The sequence below is a fragment of the Panthera onca genome, chromosome A1, assembly GCF_046562875.1.
Source record: "Panthera onca isolate mPanOnc1 chromosome A1, mPanOnc1 haplotype 2, whole genome shotgun sequence".
NCBI lineage: Eukaryota > Metazoa > Chordata > Mammalia > Carnivora > Felidae > Panthera > Panthera onca.
Genome location: NC_138339.1, coordinates 62,564,342 through 62,588,644, shown reverse-complemented (window position 1 = coordinate 62,588,644; position 24,303 = coordinate 62,564,342). Strand labels below are relative to the sequence as shown.

Genomic DNA, 24,303 nt, shown 5'->3' with positions numbered 1-24,303 from the left:
CAACCAGAGCCTTAAGAAATCTAGATGCCTGGGGGCCACTCCCACAGGTTCTGATTGAACTGGTCTGGTGCACGCTGATAGGTGGGGTTTTCAGAGTGCCCCTGGTGACCACCATGTGCAGCCACAGCTGAGAACCCCTGAACCACAGAGATGGATGCACCTGGGTTCTAATCCTGGCTCTGCTACTCACAAGCTTGGTTGTTTTAGGCAAGTCACTTCCCTTCTCTGAGTCCTGAATTCTTTATCTAAAAGGACTAAATCACCCTGCTTTGAGGAAAGAGAATGTCAAGAGAGTAGGCACACCAGGGTCTGGTCACATAGATGTAGCTTTTCTCTGCTGCAGTTGGACCCTCCCCGCTCCCCACCCCCCATCCTTGCAGGAAGAAGCTGGGCTAGGAACATAATTCCATCAAGTAAGAGAACTATGTGAAGCCTTTGAAGGTTTTTATTTCTCAGACTTCACTTTAGGTCAAGTTCCAGGGCAAATAAAGGGTCCTCCTACCTCACAAGACCGGGAGGATGCTTCTCAGATGAGGGCTGCCAGATAAAATACAGGATGCCCAGGGACATTCAAATTTCAGAAAAACATTCTTTTTAAAGTATATCCCAAATATTGCACAGGACATACTTGCACTAAAAAATTATTGTTCTGAAATTCAAATGTAATGAGGTGTCCTGTATTTTTATTTGCTCAATTTGACAACCTTACTCAGTGACACTTTCATTTGTTGGTTTTCAATCTTGTGAGGGAGGGGTGAGGGGATCTCTATTCTGGAGTTTTACAGCTGACAGTCTCTAAAGGAACTATGTCACCTCCTTATTCCTTGTGAGGAAAAGGAAATCAGAGAGTTCTGGATTACACAAACACTGGCTCCCTTGTGTTTATCTACTTGTTACCTTAGACACCACCATTAGAAAGCTCAGTTCACCCAAGAATTGGGAGAGGGAGATCCCATTTATGGTGGAATTTCTGTGGTTCTCATGCTGCCTTTCCTCATGCTGGCAACAGTAGGGTACCTGTTGCCTGAGCTCAAGCCATAAAAAATCATGAAAGCTTAGCTTATTTTCATTATAACTTTTTTTTTCTGATCATGAATCATTGGTAACTTTGGTGGTGGTGGGGGGAGGGAATCACCCATAATCCCTTTACCCAGATGTACCCAATGTCAATTTGCTCTTCCCCTGGGAAGGAAACATTCAGCCTTGATCACATGCTAGAAACTTCCCCATTATCTCCTATAACCTTCCGAAAGAAAAAGAACTTTATTTCCCTTTCTGATTGTAAAAGCACCATAAGCTCTTCACACACGTATATATATATATTTTTAAAGGTAACTCATAGAGGTATAAAGACATGAAATCCACCTGGACTCCTATCACTCAGAGATGGAATTCCTTTGAATCTCACTTGTGAACCTGGTCCTGGGGCACCTGTACTACAGGTGCTTCCTATCAACCAGCACATCTCAGGCCCTACCTGAAGATAAGGAAACTGACTCACGTCTGCCACATTATACCAGTGTTCCAGGGGGGGCTCTCTCCTTTTCCTCCATGGGGCTTGAGGCATTGGAGGTGCTCAATAAGAGTTTGCTAGGCGAATGGGGGAAGAGTCCATGACTCCTCACAGGTTTATTCAGATTCACTAAGTCACCAAAGGCTGCTTCCAGTTTGTATTTTCAAAAAACCCCAAGCCATTTGCATTGGTTATTGGGTGACTGTGATTTCTTGGCTGTTACCTCAACACATGGGCTATGTGAGGGAGCAGGTGAATGAGGAGTGATTGTTTCTCTGCTCTGTAGGAATAAAGAACTCCAAAAAAGAGTGACAGGAGATCTAGGAGGCTTTAGAAATCTACGTCTCCTGGAGGTGAAATGCAGAACCTTCCATGGAAAAGAGTGTGGGGGAATATGGTTAAAATGCCCAAGTAAGGTCCCAGCTTACAGGGTGGTTAGCTATTCATAGTCTGGTCTGCCTAAGCATGGAATTCAGACATGTGCTTCCTCCTACATGCAAATGGGCAGAGATTCTGATTTCTTAGATGTTATTTCTTAAGTATCTTCTATGTGCCAGGCACTGAGCTGTATCCCTTTCATATATCGTGTCACCCTGCCAACAATGCCATGAGGTGGTGCTACCATGAACCCATTTTATGGATGAAACTGAGGTACATAGAGGTTCAGTCACTTGGCCAAGCCCACACAGCTGGCAAGTTGAGAGCCAGGTATAAAACAGAGGTCTGTGTGACTCCCAACCCTCTCTTTTTTTTTTTTTCCTTTAAGGTTATTTATTTATTTTGAGAGAGAGAAAGAGCGCTCATGCACACACAAGCAGGTGAAGAGCAGAGAGAGAGAGAATCCCAAGCAGACTCCTTGCTATCAGCAGAGCCCGATGTGGGGCTTCATCTCACGAACCATGAGATCATGACCTGAGCTGAAATCAATGGTCGGACACAACCAACTGAGCCACCCAGGTACCCCTCAACCCTATCCTCAGAAGTTCTGCTGCCTTCCTTCTTCTTTGGGAGGAGGGCACAGCCGGGATGCATGCATTTTCCCTCCTTGCCCAGTGGTGGTATGGGTGGCAGTGGTGGCCAAGGAGCCCGGGCTGGAGTGTTCGTTCCTTCAAGGTGCAAGGCAGAAAACCCAGAAACAGCCCAGACATTCAGATATACCAACCAGGGTACATCTATACCCCAGAATACTACTCAGCACTTAAAAAGGAACAAACTACTGATTTACATGGCAACAACATAGATGATTCTCAAAAATACTGTGCTTTGATGAAGAAGCCAGGCAGAAATGCATATATACTGTATGATTCCATTTATATGAAGTTCCAGAATAAGTGCAACTAATCTGTGGTAAAAAATCAGAACACAGGCTGCTTCCAAAAGAGGGGAACTTTCTTGGGTTATGGGCAGGTGTATAAGTCTCTCAAAACTCAAACTTGAGATCTGTGTATTCCCTGCAAGTAAATGACACATAGGGCTACGTCCAGATTCTCTGAGCAAACTGATCTCCCTTTACTGCCCCAGAAATCCAGGCTGGGCTGGCTCACATGTAACCTGTGAGTTCAAGAGCTGAGGTCACAAATAGCAGGTCAGTGGTCTCCAGGGGCTGGAGGTAGGGGAGAATGAGGATATGGGTCTCCTTTGGGGTGATGAAAATGTTTTGGAACTAGAGGTGATGGTTACCAACTGAATGCCACTGAATTGTACACTTTAAAATGGTTACTTTGACATTATGTGACTTTTAAATCATTTTAAAAGAAAAAAAAAAAGTTTCAAGGTAAGGGTTTCTATGCCCAGGAATTCTCACCACCAGATTTCAGCATTAGTGGCTGTCTCCTCTGTTAGAGTCAGGCCTAGCCTGTCTTGTCTGCCTGCCTCCCGGGTGGACCTTGAGCCCCTGGCAGTGGACACTGTAGATGTGCGAGGACTGGGCCATAAATTTGATTGCTGAGTAAGTGGATGTGTTAATGACTGAATGCATGAGTGAGCGAGCAAACACATGCATAAGTGAGTGAATGACTGAGTGAGCAAATGAACAGGGAGAGAAGGAATCAGCAAAGGAATGGGTAAAAAAAAAAAAAATGAGTAAATGCGCAAGTACCTAATGAAGGGGTCTGAATGAACCTGGGCCAGGACATGGACTCTGGACCCAACCCGTGTGGGTTCCAGTCCTGGCTTTGCAACTCAAGTTATTTAACCTCTCCGTGCCTCAGTTTTCCCATATGTAAAATGAGGATGGTGGGTTGTGGTAAAAAAAATAAAAGTAAAAAAAATAAGAGTGAAAATGCGTCAACCGGTTAGAACAAGGCTTGGCAAAGTAAGCCCTTCCTGTTTGTGAGTATGAAAGAAATACACATCCATGCACACAGAATTACTGCTTGGTCCAGACCGTGACCTACCGAGGAGCTGCACCTCATCCGTGATGCCATAGACGTCGATGAGCGCCCAGAGCGGGCCGCCCACGGCCACGCCACAGTGAAAGAGCACCGGCTCACCGTCGTTGACGCTGTAGAACACGCGGCCGTGACGGTCTGCCCAGTAGGCCAGCACGGTGTCACGCAGCGCCAGGTTCTCGGGCAGTGCCTTGGCCCAGTAGCCAGGTCGCGTGACAAGGTCGGGGCAGGCGTACTTGGGGATGTCCTGGGCGCTCATGAGCGACGGGTCGTGCGCCGTGAAGCCAAAGCGCAGTGCACCGCTCCAACCCGGGCGCACTGCCACCAGGCGCAGCCGCACCTGCTCATACAGTCGGATGGGCCGCTGCGTGAACGTGACGCCGTTGCAGAAGCTGTTGCGCCGGGTGGCCCGCCGCGAGTGGCCATCTAGTCGCACGTTCTTGCCCTTGGCCTGCGCGTGGAAGCGCGGCGCTTCGCCTAGGACCGGGCGCCGTTCCGGCCCTGGGCCACAGCATGGGCGGGTGGCCAGGAGGCGTGCCGGCGGGCTCGGGTCTGCGGGAAGAGACAGGCAGCAGAGTTAGGGCCTCTCAGAACTTTCACGGCCCCAATTCTACTTTTAATAATCATTGCCATTTTAAAGTCTATCTTCATTAGACTGGTAATTGATAAACTTTGGGAAGGTTCCAGCTACCGCCAGCCTACCTATGACTATCACACAATGTCACAATACCCACTCCACAGATGAGCAAACTGAGGCTTAGTGTGTGTGTGTGTGTGTGTAGTGAAAACCTTTTCAGAGCTGTTTCATTCCCAGTAGGGCCAACACCAATGAATTTGTCACAACAACCAGACTGGGGTCAAGTGACTTCTCTGTCCCTATCAAATCTCCAAATCTAGAAGCTTCCTCCAAGGGCCACTTTTGGGCTGTAGAGTCCTTCCAAAGGCAACTGGGGCCTTGGGTTCTTAGGGGAGTAGTGGGGGTCTGGCTGATTTTCTCTGTGCAAATTTTGTTCAAAAGCAAGGCAGAAAAGGCAATAGAAAGAAGGCAGTCTTGGGATCATTCCCCTGACAATAGAATAAAAGGCAATATAGAGTGCAGCCTGGAATCCCAGCTCTCTAAGCACTTCTTGGCTGTGTGACATGCACTAGATCTTGTCACTTCTTTAGCCTGTTTCCTTGCCTGTAAAATGGGAACATTGTTTAACCCACACAGCTGCTAAAAGGTCATGAGGATGAAGTTCCTAGAATACTGCCTGGCACAGTGTGATAATATGATCAGAATACTGAGGTTCCAAAGGAAACCCAAGCCAGGATGCTGTGACTTCCCCTCCCATTCACCCACAGAAAATGAAGGCATTCTTTATAAACAAGGTTAGCTTTTCTAGAACATGCACCTTTCAAGATTCATCTCTAAGGGAATTTTGCCCAGGGGACCTGGAGAATCTTGGGAAGGTCTCTTTTCAAAGGAGCTGGTTGCTGGCCACAGACCCAGGTGGCTTAGTATTGAGGTGGGAGCTTCATCCCTCCCACCTGTCCTCCATCCCAGGGGCAGTTCCTGCGAGGCTCTGGAAGCCTGGGAGATGGTGGGGTGGGTAATTACTGCACGAGTCTCTGCTTCTCATTCACAACAGCAGCTGAGTACAATTTTCATGGCAAGTGCTTATAAATTGCAGGCAACCCCTAGCACACAATGGTCTGTAGACGTGGGAGAAGAACAGCCATTCCGGGGAACGAGAATCCACTGCAGGGACTAGTCGTCCCACACCCACCCACGGGGTTCACTGTGCTCTGGGCACGTTGCTGGGCTTTCATTAATGTTGAGCCTAGTGGGAGTGAGGACTGGGGAAAATGAAGAGGGAGAGGCGATGATGAGGCAGGCAAGCCGTGGCTCCCCTCCCCAAGCCTGTGGGGAGGGACACCCCAGTCACGGAGGTAGACAGCCATGCTGGGAAGCTGGAGGCCCCCCTCCAAACAGAAGCCACAGATCCACAGAAGAAAGTATAAGAAATGAAGCCAAGGTCCTGCATAAGAAAAAAAAAAAAAACTTAAGGGACTTAAATCATTCGTTCACTCAACAAATGTTCAGTGAGCACCTCGTATATGCTAGGCACTGGAAATACAACCAGTTACCATGGGGGATGAAGCTCCCACTCTGATGGAATGGGCATTCCGGGGGCGGGGGGGGGGGGGGAAGCAAAGTTAGGCAACAAGGAAAACCTACTCTACCTGGTGGGATGCATTACAGAGAAAAACGTAGTCAAAGAAGCAGGGAAGAACGAAGCATTAGCACTTCCACGGAGGGCCTCTTTGATGAGTGACTTCTGAGTCGAGGCGAAGGGAGTGAGCCACAAGGGTATCTCGTTCCAGGCAGGAAGAGCATTCCAGGCAGGGGTAACGACAAGTGCAAAGACCCCGAGGTGGGAATGTGCTGGCGTGGCTGAGAAACAGCAAGGAAGCCAGCTGGGATGGTGTGAGCAAGTAGGGGAGGTGGAAGCAAATGAGAGCAGAGCTGGAGCCGCGAGGGGGTGGCAGGTGGGGAGGAGATCCCATGGTTGCTGCTTGTTTCTTCCTTAACTAATTTACTCCGAGGGAGAGGGACATTACTGGAGGTTTAGAGCAGAGAGGTGAGACTGCTAGGCTGTTGTGTGAAGAGGGGACTGCTCGAGGGGCAGGCAAGGAAGCTGGGGAGGACAAAGGCTACTGGATTATTCCAGGCAGAGATGATGATGGCTGACATCGGGAGGTGGGGAGGACCTGTAAAGGTGGTGAGAAGGGGTCAGATTCTGGTCCTAGAGATTTGGAGTTTTGAGGTTTTAATGAGACACATTCAATATACTTGCCTTGGGTGTATAAAATATATGCAATAAATAAGACAAATAATGGATACTTAAAGGGGAGGCGGAGAGGTGGTAAGGAAGGAGAGGAAGACACCAGGGCTGGATCCTGGAGGGCGGGGGCTTTTCCATTTCATCTTTGATTTCCCCCCCATGCTCAACAGAGGCCTGACACTTACCAGGCACCTGATAAATGCCAACTGTTGCCTCTATTATGTTAGAGCTAGAGCAGACCTCAGAAATCCTCTCTGAGAAGCCCATTTTACGGGTGGGGAAATGGGCCCAAAGAGGGAGAGGGGCCTGCCAAGTTGAAGTTCAGTAGGGGTTTGGGGAGGCCACCTCTGATAAAGGAGACAATGTCATGGTTACTTCCACCCGAGGAGGATAAGGAGAGCCCTCTTTTGTTTATAAGCCGGGTTGGCTTGGTTTCTCATATTTGCAGCCCAAACTTCCTTGATTGATAGGAGTTCCTCCGTAACCTTGAATGAGACATGAAGGAAAGGGAGACCTGAAGGAAAGGGAGCCACGAAGGGCTTTTGGCAGAGCAGGCCAGCACAGCCTGCCAGGGAGGGGCCCCCAAGGCAGTGAGGAGGGTGAACCCAGAGCCAGACTGTGGGTCATCTCCAGAACCACAAGGATAAGAGCAAGGGCCCACTGGAGAGCTTTTTGGAAGACAAAAATGAGATAAGTAAGGGAAGTACCAGGTGTAAACCGTCAGGAGAGGCAGCTCAGGGACCACAGAGCCTGCATCCTCCATGCAGGCCGTAGCCTTGTGCGAGCCGCTCAGCTTCTCTGGGTTGCAGCTTCCTCCAGTGCCCACAGGCCGAATTCTCCCCAAGGTCCCCATAGCTGGCAAACACTCCAGGAAACATTAAATAGGACCACAGATCAAAAGCCCTTCTGAGCACCAAAGACCACAAGCCACTGTTATGTGATTATTTTTCTCTCCCCTGCCATCGCTGTTGTTTTCCCAGCCTTGTCTCTCAATCCGAGAGTTTCTTTGCAAAACAGCTTGGGAATCCTTACGTAGATAATCAGTCAGAGTGGCCTGGCGGTTGAAATGAACGCTGGCTGGGGAGACACACAAGGGGAAGTTTCCTGTAAAACCAACTATATGTTAGGACAAAATCTAGCCAAGTGACCAGCGGAGTTTACAGACTCGTTTAGCCTCGATTAAATGATCCAGCTTCCTTCGGGGAGTGAGGGATAAACACTGTTTCTACCCCCTCAGAGGCCAGCGCCCTGACGTGAGGCAGAAAGACCAGACTGAAAAAGTGTCTAAAGAGGATGTGTTATTTATGCAAATAGAAAATGCTTAAGGTGAAAGAACAGTAATAAGCAATCTCCAAATTGTACACCAACGTCCGCTTTTAGCTTGGCTCGGGGAAAGTGGCTTCTCCAAGAAAGAGAAAAAATGTCAGTGTGGATGGGCCCCAGGGGCCCTGCAGAACATCCTAGTTCAGAGAGGTCGACGGAAAAACTGAAGTTTATCACTTAAATTACTGCAGTAAACACCACAGCCACATTATGGAAAGTTTGGCAAGGATGAGAAAAATCCCTCCCTTCTCCCTGCCTTCACACCCTAACTCCCACGGCATTTTTCATCGGCCCTGCCCGGCCCTTATCCACGTAAGGACCATTGGCTGTGCCCTCGCTGTGTGCTGTGGCCTGGGCCAGATGTTCTCCATTTGGGGTTGTGGCTAATTCTCCAAATGAATCTTCACCTGCAGAATTGTTGAGGTGAAAAACAAAGCTCCAGGCAGTGGAGACACTTCCCTTGGCTGCAAGAAACAGTGTTGAGACGTAAACCCAGCAATGTCTGACTCCAAACCAGCGTTCCTTCCTCCTGTCCCAGCTTTCTTCCATAAGCGGTGCGGAAGTACTGAGCACCTTTTCCAAGTTTGTTGCAATCAGAGCCCCCATCCAGTTTTGCTTCCTGCCTTCTCTTTTCTAACTCAGCATTACATAAAAAGCATTCCTCCCCCCCGCCCCCCATGGCTCTTGAGCATTCACAGTGCTTGTGTTTCATGGCTGCAGAATATTCCATCGAGGGCCAAAATGTCCCCCACCGTTCCCCTCCTGGGGATCACTTCAGCTGTTCCCCCAAATGGCTAAGTCTGTGGGCACAGAGGTTCCTAGCTGCCAGGACCAGATTCAAATGGGCATGCTGTAACTGGTGAAAAAACCTTCTGCCAGGACGAGGCCCCATGCCCCCTTCCTTCCATGGAAGGATGAGTACCCGCCGGCTTGTGAGGGGGGCCACCTATGGCCAGTGAGCCCCCTCTTCTTCTGGCCAGGAATCGGACCTGGGGACTCTAAGGACAAGGCAGGGCAGAGGGAGTCTTGTGAAGTAGGAGACCTCTGTAGCAGCCCATCCCGGGAGTAGGAGGGAGCAGGAAACAGTCCTGGCCCAGCCTCACAGTTGACCAAAGGCTGCTCCAGCCCCGCCAAGGTCAGAGGGGAGGGTCTTTCCAGCATTTCATCAAGGAAGCAATGCCTGGACTTTAAACGCATGGGCCAGAGATTTGGGTGTGGGGTGAGCACTGAGTGGCTGTGGATGGTTAGGGAGGACGGGACTCTATTCTGATTAAATGTTGCAACCCCCCAGCTTTGCATGAGTCCTTTGGTGAGACAGGTGGACAGAAGAGCAGTTCTGGTGGTGGCTCTGTGGTCCTCCCACATCAGTGCCTTAGAACACCCCTCCTGGGCTCTGAGTTCGAGCCTGTGCTTTGCTGCTCGTTTGCCTTGGGTCCCTGGGCAGTCAGGTCACTTCCCAGGGCTGCAAGTTTTCATCTGGAATGGTGTGTGATCTTAGACCCCTGTCTTGGGCTGCTGAGGGGCCATGAGAGCATAGAGAGAGCCTGGCACAAATCCTGGCACACAGTAGATGATCACTAAACATTTCCTTCCCAGTGGGAGGCAGCAGACCCAACTCCTAGGTGAGCCCTCACCTCCAGCTCTCCCAGAGTTTTTTTCTAAATCTCAGTTTGAGAGGCAGTGAAAAAGAACACAGGCTTGCAGGCAGACAGATGTGGGTTTAAATTCTGTTTTGTCATTTCATAGCTGCGTGATGATTGTAAGGTCCATGCTTAATTTCTCTGGGTCTCCCCAACCAGGCCTAGAAAACTGGTGAGAGTCCTTACTGCCCTGCAGGACTGCTGTGAGGAGTTTTGAATTGGTGAGGTAAATTCATCAGACAGTGCCTGGCACTCAGTAGGTGTTCACTAAACACCTGATCCCCCCAGCCACCTTCGTTCCTTTGACAAGGAAGGGTTTCCGATGTCCTCTGACACCAGAGACATCTACTTGTGGGTCTGGGGGAAAACATCCGGACATGTTTGTCCATGGCGGGCTAGTGGTGATCCTGGCCAGGAGAGGCCTCTTGAAAACCCTGGGGTCACCTTCCCTTGGTGACCAAGGGCAGAGGCCCATTTTTAAGCCATCCCAGCAGCGTCCCCAATATGCACTGTGCCACCCCCTGAATGTTCCCCGCTCATCACCCCAGCCCAGTCCCTCCATTGATCTAAAAAGAGCCGGAGAAAATGGCATTTACCGCCAAGAGGACAGCAGGAAGCAACACTCCAGCTTCTCTGGCCGCCGAGATGACAGCTTCCAGCATTGGCAGCTTCCAGCAGATGGCATTCTGGCTGAAATTGTCAGCAGATTCCGCTCCACAGGGAAAGGGAGAGCGGTCTATTCTGTGCCCCTCCTTTCACAAGCAGCCTTTTACTGAGCCCCTGTTACGTGCCGGCACGTGCCTCTGTTTATTTGATTTAGTCTGTGGGACAACCATGGTTTTACCACCTTCATTTTCCAGTGGAGGAAATCGAAGCCGCCAAGCTGGGCAGTGGCATCCGAGGGCCAGGCTTGGGCCCTTCTTCCCACAGCCCACCCCTTCTCCAAGGTAGTCCCTTGTGACCGTCGGGAGCAGGGGTCATGGTCCTTGTTAAGGGTGATGAAAGCTATATGCGCCTCTGTCCCCCCCAAAATACCCACCCTCCATGCACATAATTTGGCATTCAATTTCAGAGGCTTCCTGGGTGCACATAACCTCTAACCTTAGACTGTGTGCCTCCAGCAAGAAGTTTCTGGTTCCAGTGACATTTGCCCAAGTCCACAATGTAAACCAACGCTGTTGGCTGTCGGAAGCAACGTGGTGCGTGTGTGTGTGTTAACGTGTGCTTTAGAGAGGAAAAGGCAAGGCTGGTATTTGGCAAGGCTTTCCTCCACCCAAGGCAGGATGAGAATATCAGGCAACTTTGGCAACAGGAAGTACCTTTGCCATTGGTGGGTTTGAAAGTGGGGTAGAGAAAAAAACAACCAACCTCCCCTCACTTCTGCCAAATGGGGCAGTGACATGCTCCCAGGAGACAGACGCCAGCGTAATGGGACTTTGTTCTCTGTTTCAGCGGCCTGGGAGGCCAGCGCCCAGGATGGAAGGGGGCCAGCCCACATGGGAAACCGCCACCCTGCTCCTCCCCTCCCCTCTTCTTTGCAAACAAAACTTCCTCCCCTCTTCTTTGCAAACAAAACTCGGTCACCCCAGTGCAGCCGGGAAGGTCCCACACTCCTGTCAGCAGCTGCAAGGAGCCTGGGGAGGGGAGGGAGGCCAGAGGTCAGGCGACACCGCTTGTTGGGAGAAAAGCCTGCTCCTTCCAGGCCTAAGTGGCAGCCCTCTTTGCTCAAGTGGGCTCAGATGCGGCAAGTTCCCAGGGGGTGAGGTCATCCCAACTCCCCCTCGCGTGCTCACTGGAGTCAAGATTTCCTGGTCCATTCTGACCCTCTGCTGGGCCCCTGCGCTGGGGTCTCTTCTTGATAAACTGCCCCAGGAAACTCTGACCTTAGAGGTGCCAGCTCCCACAGTTAGGGCCTGGAGTGGGGGATGTGCCCTCATTCTTTCTCAAGTACATCACTTCCTCCTTCATCTGACATTTATGGAGCATGCGCCCCATGCCAGGGCCTGCATTGGCTGCAGGGACACGTGCACTGACAAGCAACCGCAGTCCCTGCCCTGCCCTGCCCTGCCCTGCCCTGTAACTGAGAGACCAGCAGGGGGACGGACGCAGACACCAGGACAGCAGAGGAGCCACTCTGCAGACTGAGGCAGAAATGGCTGGAAGGAGGGTAGGGATGAGAAAGTGTGTTTGATGCAGGGGGAATAGCACAGGCAAAGGCCTGGAGGTGAGAATGAATGGAATGCACTTAAGGAACTATAAGGAATATAGGGCAGAAGGGAGCAGGGAGGCTGGAGGAGGGAGTCAGGGGCTGCATCACAAAAGGTCTTAAAGGCCGCGCTGAGGGGGTTAAATTCCTCAGGGGACCACTGAAGTGTTTGGAGCTGGTAGGAACCCTGAAGGATCCACCTCTCCCAAGATCCACCTCTTCAAGCCCAGTTTCTTCCCATGGAAACTGTCCCTGTCTCTCTTCCTGCCTATCAGAATGACCTAGCATGGCGGGAGTAAGAAAACAGTCCAGGTTTCAAATGTTGCTGCCAACTGCTGGTACAGTCTTGCCCCTCAGCACCTGCTTCTCCTCCAGGCAGCCCCTGGCACCTGCCTGCTGATAAGCTGGCTGAGTCTGCCAACTTTCTCCTCTGCCTTGAGGGCAGCCACTCTTCTGGCCTGGGTGGAGCCCAGAAGCCTGACTGCTCACTAACCTGTAGGGCCCCATCCTGACTTTGTGGAACAGTAGATCCACTGGTCCTGCTTCTCAGGGTCAAAGCGATGCTGGAGAAGGAGGAGACTCTCCTTGAACCATGCTGTCCTGGCTCCTAGAGCTGAGGAAATGTTCCTCGTGAGCCCCACCGCTGGGCAATGTTTGCTGGCCCTGAGGGGCGGGGAGCCCAGCTCTGGCACAGTGAACGTGCTTGCCATGTGGTCCATTCACCCCTCACCACCTCCTGCTGGGTGGCTTCCAGAGGAGGAAACCGAGGCCCAGAGAGGTGGACATCCTCATGAGGGCCACCAGCCTGTGAGGGCAGGGTCTGTTTTCAGATCTGGTCCTGACTCCAAAGGCTACATCTTTCCTGTTTTATGCCTCATTCCACGCCAAGGTCTCTTGCTTCCCTCTGGATATGCCAGAAAAAAACTAGATTATGTACAAGCAGCTTAAGCCACCTTCTGGGAAAGAAGTGTAGTGATGCCCTGACTTGGTTTCAGGGAGGGATGGGGGGGGTGGTGGTATCATCAATCAGCTTGTTTTGAGCGGCTCAAAGGCCACAGTTTGGCGGAACTTGAGATGAACAATAAGCAGCATCTAAAAAAGGAAAGCGGGTGACTGATTACAGCAGGGCAGGGAGGGAGCCCCAGTGCCTAATGTCCCCAAGGCCTCAAAAAGGAACTGGGGGTGGGACCTGATGAGGGAGACAGACCTCCCAGGGGGCAATGCAGAGACTAAAACTTGGCCTACATTCACCAGACCTCCTGTGATCCTTCTGGGTGAGGTAACTGCTACCAGACCCATTGCCAGTGAGGCAGGGAGGCTCAGGGAGGTTGGGAGAGCTGCCCAAGGCCACACAGCCAGGAAGTGGTGGAGTTAGCATTTGAACCCCTACTAGCCTGGCTCCACAAAGCTAGGAAGAAGAGGCTATGGCTGCTTCAGGCAAAGCGTAGAAGTCGTCCCTGCGGGGAAGGAACAGAGCACGGTGCCCCGCACACAGTGTGGGTCCTCAGCTAAAGTTTCCTTCCCTGCCATGTTGGACTCTGAGGCTCGCCAAGAAGTGACTCTGGAGGGTGCCTCTGCCACTCTGCTTCCTTCTCTGAAGATCCAGCTTTCTCCTTTCCCTCCACCTCCTCCATCATGCTGACCGTCCTCCGAATCCCCGAGGGCTCATGGGAATAGGTGAGTGAGGACTGAGGATGCCGCAGGAAGCCTATGTGGCTCCGGAAAGACCTGGCTCAGGATTCCACTCAGATGGGAAGCCAAAATCCATGCATGCCCTTGACCATTATGCAGAACTGCTTCTCTAGCCAACCAGTGGGTACTTCAGTGATCTATCACGGGGACCTGAGAGGAACAGGACTAATGGTCCTACCGTTCCTCCCCACCCCAGCCCCCTCAACCCTGTCAATTTCAGGAGCGCAGACCCCTTTGCCTTCAGGGAGACTTCTGGAGCCCTTGTCTTGTGTTGGGCTCAGACTTCTCACGCAGTTCCCTATCTGTACCTCATTGCCTGACCACAAAGGAGGTAGCATCATTATCCCCATCTTAGAGACAAGAAAGTGGAGGCTCAGAGAGGGAAATGACTTGCCCAGAGTGACACGGGTTAGATACAGTAGAACTATTTGAACTCAAGACTGCCTCCAAAACCGTGCTCTTTCCATCACCTCTCTTGGGATTCCAGTCAAAGACCTCATCTGTAACTGCTGTGTGACCCTGCACTCTGGTCCCGGTGTCCCTATCTGCCAAATAGGAAGTAGGTTCCAAGCTCCCTCCGGTCCTAGGAACAGAGTCCCTGGGGGACTTCTCTGCAGGGATGAAGGTCTGGGCCATCCTCAGAGTCAGGGAAATTCCGCTGTCCCATCTCCTGACCTTGAATTGCCCCCAAACCTTGAGGGGAAGGGAAGCTCTTGGGTGGAGTGGAAAGTTACCAGGCAGACCCAGCTTTGAAGATACAGGGTATGCATGTGCCCACCCAGCTCTTAAATCCATCATCCTTGGGGGGAAAAGGAAAGAAAACACGTGCCCAAGGGATATAACTGTAATATAAACAACGTGTAATGTTGAAGGCATAAACAGAATACACTTGTTAATAGTTGTGGGCATCCTGCCAAGTGCCAATCCTGCCCCAGATACCCCCACTCACCCATTTCCCCAAATGGCTTACTCATAAAAGAACTTTCTCCCCACTGCCCAGAGGTGAGGCAAGAGGCCAGCTGAGTCCCAGTAGTAAGAATGCAGAGAGAAAAAGAAACAAGGGTGAGCTGAGACTGATGTCCAAGGACGACTGTCCCAAACCCCCTCAGAAATATCTGTCACCGAGTCTGCAAAAATGCTGAGGCTGGGAGACTAGGGGTGCGGAACAGACCCAGGCGAGGGCAGGTGGCTTCATCTGTCTGTGCCTTACTTCCTGAGCTATAAAATGGGCCCAAGACCTTCCAAGCCACAGAACTGTCAGGAGGATTATATAAATGAAAGATTGTGAAGGGGCCTGCAGGCGTTCAGCAGATGAACAGTGGATAGCACACCCCATAAGACCCCAAGGTCAAAGGGCACCTTCATGAACAATTCATCCTGGATCCATGTGATGCTCAGTTGCTTCTACAACGTCCATCTCAAGTCCCAGCTGGGCTAAACACCAGTGCCACTCCAGCAAAGGGCACTTGTTCCTCACTGCTCTCATTCCACCTGCAGACTGCTTCCACAGTTAGAAAGTTCTTCCTTTGACTCAGCTGATACCTGCCTCCACATGATGTCCACACACTGGTCATGTCTACATTTGATCCACAGTACCGTTTCCCATCAGGTCTGCTCTCTGACCTCAGGCTATGTTGCCAGGGATTCTTTGCTCTCCCCAGATGACCTGGCCCTTGCTTTGTTGTCTAGAAAGCCCTCAGGACATCACCTGTCCCCTGACCTGCTTTGAAAGGGGGTTGGAGATCTACACAACAGACGTCAGGGAATATCAGCTGGGATCGTCTCAGTAAACCCACAGGCCACCTGGAGACTGTCCCCACCCTGCCACGCCTAGAGGCAGGATGTGAGACAGACAACTACAGAAGTAGGTGAACGCACTAACAACCGACCTGCAGGATTTATAAATGCTTACAGATTTCTGCTCAATACTATGAAGGCTTCTAGTGCGAATATGAACCGCCTCCCACCTGACCCCCCACCCTGACTCAGCAGTCACCCTTCCCACACAAACATCCTCTCCTTCTAGCAGGAATCCTGTCAGACTACCCTTGCTGTGTGCCCTTGGGCAAGTTATTTCCCTCTCTGTCCTCTGTTCCCTCAACAGTTGTAAGGGACTAACAGTAATAGCTCTCTCATGGGGCTTGTTCGGAGGGTCAAGTGCAGGCACCTACTTAGAACTGTGTCTGGCACAGACGGGCTGTGTGATACAAGTTAGCGGTCATTGTTCTTCTGAGTCTGTCTCCCTCAGGAGCACAGGGCTCAGCATAGAGGAGGGGCTTGTGTCCCCAGGAAGCCCATAATCCTAACAGGCACCCCATGTGAGCACTTCCTATCTGCCAGACGCTTTGCATGCCTGGGGCTACGATTAAGACGAGGACAGGGGACCAGGACCACAGCCTGTGCTGTTACCAACTCTGCTGTGGGTGGATGACAGCACAGCAGGGAGACAGCATGCTTGCTCCTCACCTGCAGGAAAGCCTGGGTGCTGGACGAGGAAGGGTTCTCGCCCTAGCCCCGTGCCCTTGCTGACTGATTGGTGGGGATGCCTCTGGGCGGGAAGGGCCTGTGAATAGCCGGACTCAGGGGAGAGGGTGTGGGTGCACCGTGACCCCTGCCGATGGCAGGTGGGAGTGGCCGACTGCAGGCCAGTTTTTACCAGGCAGAAATATCAGGAGCCTAAGCCTGGGGGAAAGGGTGCGGAGCTCAGATTCCCCCTCCTCCAGGGCAGGATTCCCAGAGGTCAGCTTTTGAGTCTCCAGGCCTGGAGGGAGGGAGGGAGGGAGGGAGAGGTGAGGGGGATGGACCTTTTCCACGGGCAGCTTCATTCTGTCCACGGGAAGGACAGCTTGAGAGGGGTGGGGCTCAGGATGAGGACAAAGGGCAGCAGCCCCAAGATGCCTCGAGGGGCAGTGCCCCTTGGTGATGGAGGAGAAGGAGCTTTGGAACTGGGCAGGCCTGCGGTCAAATTCCACTCTGCCAACTTCCTGGCTGCCTGTCCCAAGGCAGGTCTCGTTTCTCCTCTGAGCTCAGTTTCCTCATCTGTGAAATGGGAAACTACTTCTGGAAGGCTGGTCCTGACAGCTGAAATAGGAATGAAATAGATAAAGGGCCCGGTATGGGGCAAGCATGCTGAAGATCTGAGCGCTCTACTATAGCCCAGGTGAGCGCTTACTACCTACAGGGCTGCACCCAGGCCTCCTTCCTTTCCCCTCTCTGCTTGAAGCACAGCCCTGGCTTCTGGGCTTCTATTTTAAGCCCTCATAGAGCACCACTAAATACAGAAAACGCTTTGGTCCAAAAGAGGGCAGAGCTGACCCTTCTTGTCTGCAAGGAAGATTAAACAGTCCTTCCAGCCAAGCCCAGTGAAAATGCTATGCCCCTGCTGGCAAACTCAGCACATCATCCCGGCAGGGAGCGTGGCAGCTAAGAAATCTAAGCCTCCTGACTGCGGGCTGGCCTGCAAGAAACCATCCCCTCCTCTCACATCGCCTCTGCCCGCCCCTGACTCCACATACCACCCCGGCTTGCACTGGGACCCCCAGAGTGCCACAGTTCCCCCCATATGCCCTGCTCTCCCTTGACTCGGGCCTCTGTCTTAAACAGCTTTCCTTCCCTTGACTAACTTCTCTGCTTTCTGGTCTCACTGGACAGTACCTCCTCCAGGAAGCCTTCCTGCCTCCTGTTCTGGGCTATCACGGCCCCCAGGGTCCCCCTCCCCCACTTACTATAACTGCTCCGTCCTTGTTGGTCTTTCCCACTAGACCTCGAGTCCCTAAATCCAGACTGTGACCCCAGGCTCAGCACAGAGCCCAGCCTGGAGGTCTGGTGAACAAACGAAAATGGCAAAATACAAACTGCCAAGAAGATTCTTCTCGTCAGAAATCTGGTGTCCTGGACAGAGCTGAAGAACGCTTAGGAATTGCTGCTGTCAGTACGCATGAAAGGGACGCCTCCTAATCGGGCCCCTGGATTCAAGGCTGGTGGTCACCTGGGACAGAGCTTTCAAGGCAGGAAGTGAAGGGCAGCAATAACCATGATAGCAAAAGCCCCAGGCATTGTGCCAAGACTACCTGCCATATTCCATTTAATTATTGCCGCCGCCAATTACAAGGGAGCTACTACCCCCGTCGTCCCCGTCTCGCAGTGAGGAAACTGAGGCACAGAGAGAGACCTTGCCTGAAGTCACTCCCCTAAGAAATGGCTGAGCTTAGATTTGAAACCAGGCATCCTGACTCCAAGATCTGTGTTCTAGACCCAGCACCAGACCTCCCACTGCTGTAGACCAGTGAATGGTCTCATCACAACTCTTAATCACTGCAGCCCACGGAGCCCAACACACACACATACATACACACACACACACACACACGCACACACACACGCACACACAACTGAAACAAAGTTCATGAAGCAAAAACACTCCTTACTACCTCAATGCACTTGATATGTTATTTTTTATTCTGTTCTATTTTTAAAGCTGGTCAGACATGACCCCCAGTAGACAGAGCACTTGGTCTGGTGGCCAGGCCTCATTTGGGGGCACTGGGCACCACCCCTCCCCCTCTGAGGCACAGGGTAGCAACAGCTTGTGCTCTCCATCGAGACAACCAGCTACTTGTCCTATTCTGTTAGTGCATCCTGTATCCTCTTCCACTAGAGGCCAGCTCGATGGGGACCTCCAGGGGCTGTCCATCCCATTCAAGCTGAAACCCCAGGGCCTGGCACGTGACAGGTGGCTAAAAGATGTCAGCTGAATCAGTGAAGGTGCACACTCCGGAAAATGCAGAGCAGGACAGACCCCAGAGTCCCTCCAGCTTGGGCACATGGAGAGATGTTGCCTCCCTGTAAAATGGGGTAACTATAGCCCCTCTAAAGGGTTGTTACAAGGGTTTAAGATAGATAACGTGGGTAAAGGCCCTGACTCAGAGTTTGGCACAGAACAAGGTCAACACACGTCCTTCACTCCAAGCTCTAGGATGCCTAACAATTGAACTAACACTAAAAAGGTCCATTGACTTGGTCAAGCACAGACCAACTTAATGATTAAACCCAACTGGCAGTTTGAATTCAGTCTCTTCTCCAACCAGAACTATGAGTGAGCTCCAGAGGCGAGCTGAGGGAGGGGTTGCAATGAACTGGTAGAAGAAGGGGGAAGAGCCCCCCGCCCCGAAATTCTAGTCTCCTCTAACCCCACTTGTTTATACTCTTATTATTTTTCTTTACAAAACCCAGATTAAGGGAAACGGAATCCAGAGAAAGGGGCCAGGTGGTATTAGGAATAAGACAGACCTGGGTCTTCTAACCCCAGCTTTGCCACTGCCTAACTGTGTGAGTTGCATCGAGTGTTGGTAACCTCTCTGTGCCTCAGTCTCCCCATCTATAAAATGGAGACGAATGGCATCTTACTTTGCAGTACTGAACTGCAACTAGTAAGAGAACGGGTAACGCACACAGTAGGAACTTAGCAAATGTGAATTCCCTTGCTGACTCCTGGACCGTTCTATTTATAGGGCATTCCTCTGAATGTGCCCTTTGTGAAGATTACCAAGGGGCTTCCCTACAGCAATCATAAACGACCTTCCCTTTCTTTGGCTTGTCATCACTGCACACAATAACATACCATAATTACTCGGGGGGCCCCAACCAATGTCTGAACCATGGGTTGGGGGGATACTGCATGTCAGAGGAAGAATGCAGCCCTTTGGAGCTAAATAAACCTGGATTCCAGTCCTGGTTCTACCAACTGGATGAGCCATGTGAACTGGGGTGAGTCATTTTATCTCCCTGAGCCTTAGTTTCCTTATCTGTAGATGGAGATGATGATCTCTACCTTGCAGGGCTGTTGCAAGAATTAAATTCATCGACTCATTCAACAGATATTTACCGAACAGCTATGCACTAGCCACTGCTCCAGGTGCTGAATATACAGCGGTACATAAAACACACAAAATCCTCCCTGGGGAGACAGATGATGAAACAGCTAACTACACATACAGTGTAGCACATGGTGGTCATGCTATGTAGAAACACAGAGTGGGGGAAAGTAAGTGGGGCGTGCTGGGGGCAGGGGCAATGCCAGGACCCACATGGGAGCAGGGACCTAAAAGAAGCAAGGGGGAAACCATGTGGAGGTCTGGGGGAAGAATGTTCCAGGCAGAAGGATCAGCAAGTGCAGGAGCCTTAAGGAGGAGCATGCTTGGCATGTAAATGAAGCCACATATGCAGGAAGCCTGGCATGGAATCCAGGTGCTTAGCAAATGCCAGCTCTCTATTTCAAGTCCCATAGAAGGAACCCCACGCATGTGTCCTTTTCCTGAGAACGAAAGCACCAGGATTTCTACAGGGCAGGACTGAGCCAAGCATTCTTTCAGCCTAGGATGCAGGCAACATGTGAGCTCTACCACCGGTTTTTGAGCCCCTGCCAGCCACTAGGCTCTGGGTTGGGCAACCAGGGATCCAAGATAATCAAGACATGGTTTCTGTCCTCAGGCAGCCTCAAGGCAAGTTGTGGAGAGGGGCGACGGCAATGCAACGTGGTCAGATGGACAAGCAGAGACTTAAGAAGGTATCTAGGTAGCCTAGCGAAGGGTGGGATTGGGTGTGGGTGTTCAAGGAAGGCTTCCTGGACACGGTGACAAGTAAGCTGAATTGTAAGAGATGGACTAGACAAGAAAGGCTATTCCAAGTGTGCGGAGCGGCATGTACTGATCACAGAGTTGTAAAGAATGGCCCGGTGTATGTGAGAAACTAATTACAGAACAGGTTGGAAAACAATTAATGGCCCTTCATATTCTCAGCGCCAGCAACCAGGAATTCCAGTTCGCTCCCCTTCCTCCAACTCGGTGCAAGCTTCAGCCCCGTGGGGAGTTTTAATTTTTCACACTTAGCTACTGCAGCAGGTAATAACCTCAACCCCCCCAGCTCCTTGCCCAGGATGGCCCAGTCCACACAGCAAGAGCCCAGTGGGATGGAGAATATATAAATCTCAAGCTATTTTTAGCCTGCCTGGCTGTGTCTGTCCCTTCACCCACCCTAAAGCTGACCCACAGGTGGCACAATGTTTTTTTTGTTTTTATGTGACTAGAACAGCATCAGTATTTTTTGTTAAGAAATCCTACAAAGGGGCCCATGATGCAGCCAGGTGTCTTTGTGGCCAGGAGAATATCTGCTGCCACCTTTGTCGGCATCCCTGCGTACCTCCGGACTAGGTGGGTGGACTCTCCCATCCCCATCCAGCCAACATCCCTGCTCATAGGAGATCGAGGCCACCCTCCAGTAAGTGGACCTGGGTTCAAACCCCACCTCTGCCTCTGGCTAGCTGACGACCCCCTGCTGGTGACTTCACCTGGCTGAAAATCGTGGGGGTTTTGAGCACAATGGCCCTCACGCTGCCCAGAAGCTTAGAAAGTAGGAGTTGGCTCTTCTTCCATAAAGCAACCTTGGGAATCCCGAGCACAGCACCACCCATTTCAATCCCCTCCAGGGGAGGAAACAATTATGTTTTGATATAAAGCCTAGAAAGGGGGGCTATATGAGAGTGTTAGAGCACAAACCAGTGACATGTCTCTGCTCCTAAAACCTCACACTAAATTTGCCCCACAGTCAGATGATTTGCTACCCCACTGAGCTGGGCCTTTGTACTTTAAAAATACACATCTCTCTCACTTTGTGCCTAAAGGATGCTACCAATGCCCAGCCTTAAGCCAAAATAAGGGCTTTTTCTAAAGACTTGGGGTGGGGGGATGGCAGGGCAAGCAGAATGGGTTCAATCCAGATTACCCCCTCTTAGCGGTATGACCTTGGGTGAGTCATTTCTCCTCCTCTGAGCCTCAATTTCTTTATTTGTAAATTTGGGATAAATATCTTTATAATGAAAAGCTACTTTGTATGCCGAGCTGGGGTATGCAAAGCGCTGGACACAGAGCCTCCTGGCACAGTGATCTGCTTCCCAAATTACCAGGTATTCTCTAGTAAGGCCCCCTCTGCTCCCCATCTCCCACCCTCCCACCCCCCTCCCCATCCCCTTACTCTGGCCCGGAGATTCTGTGGTGATGTTAACTAGGGGGCGATGCGCTTTGCAGCGGTGACTCTGAGGGACTAGAGAGCCCCCAGCTGAGCGGACACCAGAGGGGGGCGCAGCCGGGGTGCGCGTGGGAACGTGGCCAAACCAAGGCAGCATGTGCCGCGGGGGCGCTGGCGGCTGGAAATTGGGGTACCCCTGCAAGCGCCCCCCACTTTCAGCAGCTGCAGTCTCGGCACAAGGGCTGGCTTCTGGCCGTCGGAAGCCCTGGGGATCCCTACTCCAGTCACCCCCCAAGGCGCCCCGGGCTCCCTCCTCAGCGCCCTCGGGCTGAAACAAAGGCGAGGGGGCGCGCGGCATCGCCCCAGCGGCCCCTTCGCGCCTCTGGCCAAGCAGAGCGATCGAGGACTGGGGTCCCCAAGGTAACCAGGACGCGGTACCCGTCCTCCCGGAGCGCAGAACCCCGCCGAGGGGCGCGCGCCAGCCGGGGTGCAGGAGGCACCGGAGACTCCAGCCCGCTGCGCGCCGAGGGCTCCGAGGGGTGGGGTGGCTCTCCGGAAGTCACCCAGCGGGTACCCTAGGGAGAAGAGAACCCCAGCGCCCGCCTCCCGGGCAGGGCTCCCCGGCGTACCTGGCAGGGTCCGGTGCACCGTGTTGCCCATCGCTGCGTCGGGGCGCTGCGTCGGCGGCGGCGCGCTCGGGGCGCACGGAGGCTAATAAAGCGGTGGGCCGGGCACCCGGGCCGGGGTCGGGCTCCGGGGCATCGCGGCTGCACCGGCGAGCCGGCGGGCTGCAGCTGGGGCGGGCGCCTGAAGGGAGGCGGCGGCAGCGGGAGGAGGCGGAGCCAACCGGCCCGAGCCCGCCGGCTCCGCCTCCGCCTCCCGCCGCCTCCAACCAAGCAGGGAGGGGCGGGGCCGCCGCCGCCGCATCTTTTGAAAGTTTGGACCGGGCGGCGGGAGCAGAACCGCCGAGCCTCCCGCTCGCGCGGCTCCCGCGCCCTGGGCGGGAAGACGCGCTGGCAGCCGGGTGCCTTCGGGGTGCCAGGCCCGTCATCGTGCTGGCCTGTCACTCGTTTATTCCAACACTTCGAAAAGGCCTAGTGTATGCCAGGCCTCTTCCATGCTCTGGGCCATAGGGAGCCAAGCTCTCACCCTGGCGGTGCACTAATGCGGGGTTCGGGGGTGGAGAAGTACAGGCAGGCAGAGGAGGTCGCTTAAGGCAGTGTAAAGATAACCCAGTCGGGGTGGCCGCGGTGGGGGTAGGATCACGGACCTACGAATAAGAGACACCTAGGCAGTATCCAAAGGTTGGGAGGAGGGAACATAGTAGAACACGTATTAAGTATATGCCAGGCGCTGTGCTGGGCACTGTAGATACAGACAAGGCATGCAAATGGTGAAAACAGAAATAACAAGCAATTTAGATCACACAATATTATGATCAGAGTCAGCAGGGAAATAAGATAACTGTGACATTGTAACTTTGTTTGAGGGGCTTAGGGAGAACCTAGTGGCATGCCTGTTCCATCTGATGAAACAGCAAGGAATCAGCCATGGGAAGAGCTGGGGAGAGTGTTCTTGGCAGAGGGAGTAACAGGCATTCCTCATTCATTCATTCATTCATTCACCCCCACAGGTATTTTCTGAGCAGCTCTCCTATGCAAGAACCCAGACCAAACTCAATGGGAAGTGAAGCCTGCTAGTTCCTGCCCTCACTGGGCTCCATTTTGCAGATTGGAACACTGAGGCTCAGGAGATGCAATGACTTACCCAAGAAAACCCAATACTAAACCAGGTTGTCTCCCCCACCCCCCCAGCTCTACTTCCCATGCTCTAGTATCCTTTATGAAATATGTATTATTACCCCACTTCACAGATAGGGAAATTGAGGCTCAGGGAACAGAAAAGAGGTGCCCAAAGTCTCCCAGCTGGCAAGGGGCAAAGGTGGCCTGGAGCTATGTGAATGAAATGGGGGTATCCAGGGGAGAGCCCCCTGGCTCTGTTTCTCCAGTGCCTTCTGCCTAGGGTTCCTGACCCATCCCAGAGGGTTCTCATTCTTCAAGTTAGCTCAAAGCCTCCGCCTCTGGGAAGCTTCTCCGTACCCCACCCACCCTGACTCCTATATATCTGGACATAAGGTTGCCTTGTATTCAAGTTGCTAGTTTCTCATATTATAGGTGCTCTCTCAGTTACTTAATTTGTAAACACAAGTCCTGTTTGGGAAAGGTACATTAGTTCAAAACACCCTCAATCCATGTGGGTTTGGGATGCATATAGAGGTCAGCCTTATTATAAAAGGAGTCAAGGAAACGTTACTCACGTAAAGCAATGCAGTGTGAATGGGACTTTGGGACTACGAAGGGAAGGTCACAAAGGGTGACTGCCAGGGAGATTAGTGTCAACAGACCTTTTAAAGGTACTTTCAGAGCATCCAACTAGGAGGCTGTGTTGTGTAGACCACAAATGCTTACCTGCAGCAAATGAAGCCTCAGCTGCCCTAATGTTTTGCAGATGGTACCCGCGGAGGGGACACAGTGTCCAGGGGCCACTGACCTGTGTATCTAAAAGGGCTGTGTTTTAGCATCTTGATCCCTGTGAATGAGATGTGCTGTGGAAAACTAAAAAAGAACCCACACCCCACCCCCCCCCCCGCCCACCACACACACACACACCAGATGATGGGGACACTGAC

The 24,303-nt window shown here is 52.1% G+C and overlaps 1 protein-coding gene across 1 annotated transcript in view; it reads right to left on the bottom strand.

Annotated features, from left to right (window-relative positions):
• The window catches only part of NEURL1B (neuralized E3 ubiquitin protein ligase 1B), a 38,855-nt gene extending 16,406 nt beyond the window's left edge, over positions 1 to 22,449 (bottom strand). The window contains exons 1-2 of the mRNA XM_078446870.2: positions 22,244 to 22,449; positions 3,910 to 4,455 (exon numbers count right to left, since the gene is read on the bottom strand). Coding sequence (XP_078302996.1) covers positions 3,910 to 4,455; positions 22,244 to 22,274 — 577 coding nt within the window. The 5' untranslated portion in view covers positions 22,275 to 22,449. The remainder of the gene's footprint in view (positions 1 to 3,909; positions 4,456 to 22,243) is intronic.
• Between the last annotated feature and the right edge of the window lie 1,854 nt (positions 22,450 to 24,303).